We start from the raw sequence: 4,944 nt of genomic DNA on the forward strand, positions 1-4,944 counted from the left end.
CGAAAGGGTTAAGGTGAGAAAAGCCAGTATGTTCATATGGTATTGTAAGAAAGGATGTAGTAAGTACTGACCATTAAATCTCAACGATTTAAGAAAATCTAGACTACAATAACCACAAAATCAAAAATTATATCATAAAAATAATAGTAGTTTGTTTTTTTATGGCAAAGGAATATCAGTCACTCTAATTATTGTTTCTTTGTGCTAGTTAGGGGAAATAGCCCAAACATAATCAAAAGGTACCAGTTATTATCATATGCTAGAAACAAAATAAAACTGAACTACACCACACAAAACAACTGACATGTAATTAGAATTCATGATATTTCAACGATGTCAAGGAAACATCACTTTTATCGAATAATGTCAATCACCACATCTAATTATCTTTATGCAAATCAAACACCAGATGGTTCATCATATGATCAGGAATACAAATAATTGCTCTGGAAATGAGTGGCTTTGCCTTGTCATAGTCACAATATTATAAATTTCATTATCCTTTAATTAGTATATTTAAGAGAGATTAAGATTTTAGCAATTAATGACTGATAAAGAGAATGAATACAATACTGAAGCTAGTATATTTCAAAAGTTATTTAATTATCTTGAAGCCTATATTAATTTTTAAAAATTACAGTATCCCCTAACTATAAATTAGATAAGTGTATAACTTATAACCTAACCCTATTTTATTTCTAAAAAAATAATGCACATTAAATATATATCAGATAATTTTACACAATTACTATAACTGATGCATGAATTTAAAAATAAATAAAAACTTATTTTTTATAAAAGTTTGCTCATCATACATTCTACAAGCAAATCACAGCAGTCTCTTTAAATGTTTTTGTAACAAACTGACAAAAGTATTTTTCAAAATTTTTATTATAATGTTCTTACTGCATTTGTAAATGTTTCTGCTTAAGTGTTCTGAAACTTCCGAGTGAACAACTTAAATAAAAACCCTTGTAGTTACTTATTAGACCTAAAACTGGTTTACAAAGTGGTATCAATTATATACAAGCCTAAAATCAGCCTAGAATGTTAAATTAGTTTGGGTGGCTAGTTTTTTTTGTTATTGATTACTTTTTCTTCTTTATTTAAAAAAGTATAATATTCTTTCTAATTGCCATCTTAAAAATTGTAATTCAAATTCTTGCTTAAGTTAGTTTCAATGTTTTTCTTTCTTTGCTGTTTTTTTGATAACCTTATATGACATATATAAGCTTCACTGGAAACTAAAGTGCAATAATTGTTTCAGTTTCTTCCACTTACCTTCGAAGTGTGTATTTTGCATTCCAAGTTTTCCTAAAAACTTCTTTACTTGCTGAAATCTTGAAAAAAAAAAAATTAATTTGTTATGGCACTGTGTTTCATAAACCACATTTTAATAATATTTATAACTTAATTGTTTAAAGGAATATTTTTATACAACAAAATAAACTTTCATGAAAAACAAATATGGGGTGCTGATGAATATTAATAAACAGCACACTGTTAATTTCCTGAAAAATATCATTATACGTAAGATCACAATCTGGTTATTAACAGCAGCTGCAGCTATAACAAAATTTAACTCTTTGCCACCCCTGTTAACTTGATACCGCCTACACATATTTCCTTGATCATTATTATTATTAAATTACTATTTTGTAATTTTTCAAGTTTATGTTTATTACTTTTCTGACTCCTTTTAATTTCTAAAATCCAATTTTTATCACTTTAATACTTCTTTTCCAATTTAAAACTCTTTATGGAACTGCTTCAACTGTTCCTTCTAACAGTATTTTTGTTAACAAGCTCCACAAGTACATACATAATTCAGAATCTCTTTATATGCTAACCCTTCAAATGATTCTGTCTAAGCCTTTTTCCTATGTAACACGGTTTAAACTGCCTGATGAAAGGCTTCAGCCCGAAAAGTTGCAAATAATAAAGTTTTTGTTAGAGACGTGTGTTTTACCAATTTTGAACACTGTCTTTCATTATTTTTCAACGTCTTGTGGTCTTTTCTGCCGTATATAATTATGTATTACTTGCAACTTCTATCAAAGCATAACTAACGTTTGAATAGACTGAATTTTAATAAACCATCTGGATGACAGACACCAGTGAATTTCATTATGTTGAACAATAAATCTTCTTTTTTCTTTAGAAGTCTATGAAGTCCAATAAATACTTGTATGAACTACAGAGAGCCAACCATTAACAGCTAATAATCATAGCAATGCACATACCATCTCTTCTCTGCATCCATTACTTATCAAATGAGTTGATGCACAGTAAAAGAATCATGCAATTGTTTTTACAGGATTTACACTCATTAACTTGTTCACAAATGATATTAGTTTCTTCATTCCTTTCTACAAACAACTTTTCTTTTACATTACTATTCCTAGAAAACAGCAAGTCCGGTTTCTATGTCATTAGTGAATATGGATCGCTTAATATGCTAATGTATTTGCATAAACCTTGCTAACTTTTTGTGTCCAGAACAATGGGTTAAAGCACTGCAACTATTGAAAAACAGGATTTCCAAACGTACGTTATTTGTGCATTTTAGAGACGATAGCAAAGTAAACCAAGCACACATCTGAAGTAAATCTTTTTTTTTATATCATCAAATTTCATAACTAAGTGAGAAGACTCACTTCTTAGCAGCACTAGTTTTCAGATGCAATTCAATTACATTTACATCTACTAAAGAAGATTCCTCTGTAGCATCAACTAGTTCTGGCTCTATAAATTTAAACTTTTCTCAATACAATTACTACTATGTTTGGAATACTCATGGGTTCATTTTAAAACCAACTACTGAAATACTTCAAAATTGGGTCAGAGGAAGTCATGAAATTTGGATTTGCCTCAAAGATTATGTCGTTCAAGTAATTAAAAATTTTTTGAGTTGGGCACCTGCAAGAATTACATTTTTATCTTTGGTAAAACAAGAAAGTACTTCTTGGTGCTCAAGTAGATTCCCACACAACAAACATGAATTGAACATTATATAGGAGCAAAATTAACGTACAAGTCCAGAATAGCTTGTACATTTACAATTTCAATAAGTTTCCCAAGAAGCAGAATATAACTTACACGACTACTTTTGACGAACAACTCTTAAAGTTGAAAGTCTGGTCTGAAAACTATTGTGAATAGCCTGACAGTCCCACATTCCACCTACTATGACTCCTGGTAGTCTTTGAGTATTACAGAATTGATACAATATGCATTTAAAATGTAGGGGAGATCGATTGAAATACTTAACTGGAATTGATACATCTTTTTTTTCTTCTCTCTCTCTCTCTACACTCAATGTCCTCATTCAAAACTGTTACATTTTGGATCAGATTTTCAATACCAGATGTCCACAAATGGTGCAGCATGAAAATATTCATCATTCTCAATAGCTTTAAGATAAAAATATATAAGTGGGAGGCTTCTCAGATTATAGGAATTTGTAGAGGAGAATTAAAAATATATAAAAAAACCTGGAGGAGGAGAAAGTCTGCATTTATGATATTATTAAAGTGCACTGACAATAAAACAAAAAAACATTCTACATAATTAAATAATAGAATGTGGCTAGAATCTGGGATCACTCACTGGTGATCAGTGTTGCAGATAGATTACAGAACACAGAGGTTTTGGTTTAAGTTTATCCTGGTGTTGCTGAAAATGCTAGGGTTAATTGTCATTAAAAGCGGAATACAAATAAACAGAATTATAAAATGACCTAGTACTGGGAAAATGATAGCAACTGAATCTTTTTAATACAGGAAATAAAGTGGCTTAAAACATAGAAACGTACAAAAATATAAAGTTCTACATTGTTTTAGCAGCCCTGACTACCAAACCTACATATTTTGAGCAAATAAAATTCCATAAACGAATACTAGCTGCTAATATTTCCATCAGAATAAACACGGTACAAATATACAAATACACGTTTCTTAGTTTTTAGCTCTCTTTTATAAAATAATATATGAACAAATTTCATTAAATGCTCAACGACCATAGTTAATAAAAATCTAATATATCAAGATTCCACTTACATCATAATTAGATTCAGCCTCATTGCTGACTGTTATTCCTGCTAATTCACCAAGTCCTAATCCCGTGTCCATGCTCTCATCGTTACCTTCCGAACTCATGAGAAGGCACCTCGAACTAGCCCCAAAAGCCAATGATCCCCCTTGCATACCTAAATACCAAAAAAAAAAAAAGAAACTTTTAGTTAAAGTTTGCTGAAAGCTTTCTGTTTGTACTTTTTAAATAAAATGTATAGATTGTTACTGTGTACCTTTTGTTAATTTTTCTCAAATCTAACCAATAAATAATAAGAACCTGTCCACCTAATTATGGTGACAATCACTAAAAATATGATTTTACGTACAAAATCAGAAAACGCAGTAATTTAGTTAGCACATATCTTTCTTTCACAGGCATTCAAAATCTCTTCCATCTCAGTGATGGTAAGTGTTTAGGAAGACAACAAGGGATTACTATAAAAATCTACGACAGCTTGACTAGGTAATGAAGAAAACTTTGTTGCTAATTTAGTAAGAGTGTTTTAATTATAGGTACCGATGATGATAAAACCTTGTACATTTGTAAATTACGTTAAATTTGTAACAAAGTTTTCTTCATTGCCCATTCAAGGCAGGAACTAATTGTGTCTCAATGCAAGTTCCTTATCCTCCAGATGATTACTATATAACACTAATTCAATCTTAAAAGACTGCCAATATGGAATAGAAAAATAATACCATCTTCTACACTGGTATTCTATACTTCTATTATACATTGTATCAGTTAAACAAAAGTAACATATTAAAACCAAACCTGCAGAATATTACTCAGGTCAGTTTCACACTAATAAAAGGACAGGCACAACATGGAGGAATTATGGAATAGGTTTGGAAATGATCTCTTATAGTT

At 30.1% G+C, this 4,944-nt stretch overlaps 1 protein-coding gene across 2 annotated transcripts in view; it reads right to left on the reverse strand.

Annotated features, from left to right (window-relative positions):
* Positions 1–1,207: 1,207 nt before the first annotated feature.
* The window catches only part of LOC106475329 (striatin-like), a 12,306-nt gene continuing 8,569 nt past the window's right edge, over positions 1,208–4,944 (reverse strand). For both annotated transcript variants that reach the window (XM_022379469.1, XM_022379467.1), the window contains 2 exons: positions 4,059–4,207; positions 1,208–1,340 (listed from right to left, as the gene is read on the reverse strand). In XM_022379469.1, the coding sequence (XP_022235177.1) occupies positions 1,278–1,340; positions 4,059–4,207 (212 nt within the window). In that variant the 3' untranslated portion in view covers positions 1,208–1,277. The remainder of the gene's footprint in view (positions 1,341–4,058; positions 4,208–4,944) is intronic.

The sequence above is a fragment of the Limulus polyphemus genome, unplaced genomic scaffold, assembly GCF_000517525.1.
Source record: "Limulus polyphemus unplaced genomic scaffold, Limulus_polyphemus-2.1.2 Scaffold8409, whole genome shotgun sequence".
NCBI classification, from domain to species: Eukaryota; Metazoa; Arthropoda; class Merostomata; order Xiphosura; family Limulidae; genus Limulus; species Limulus polyphemus.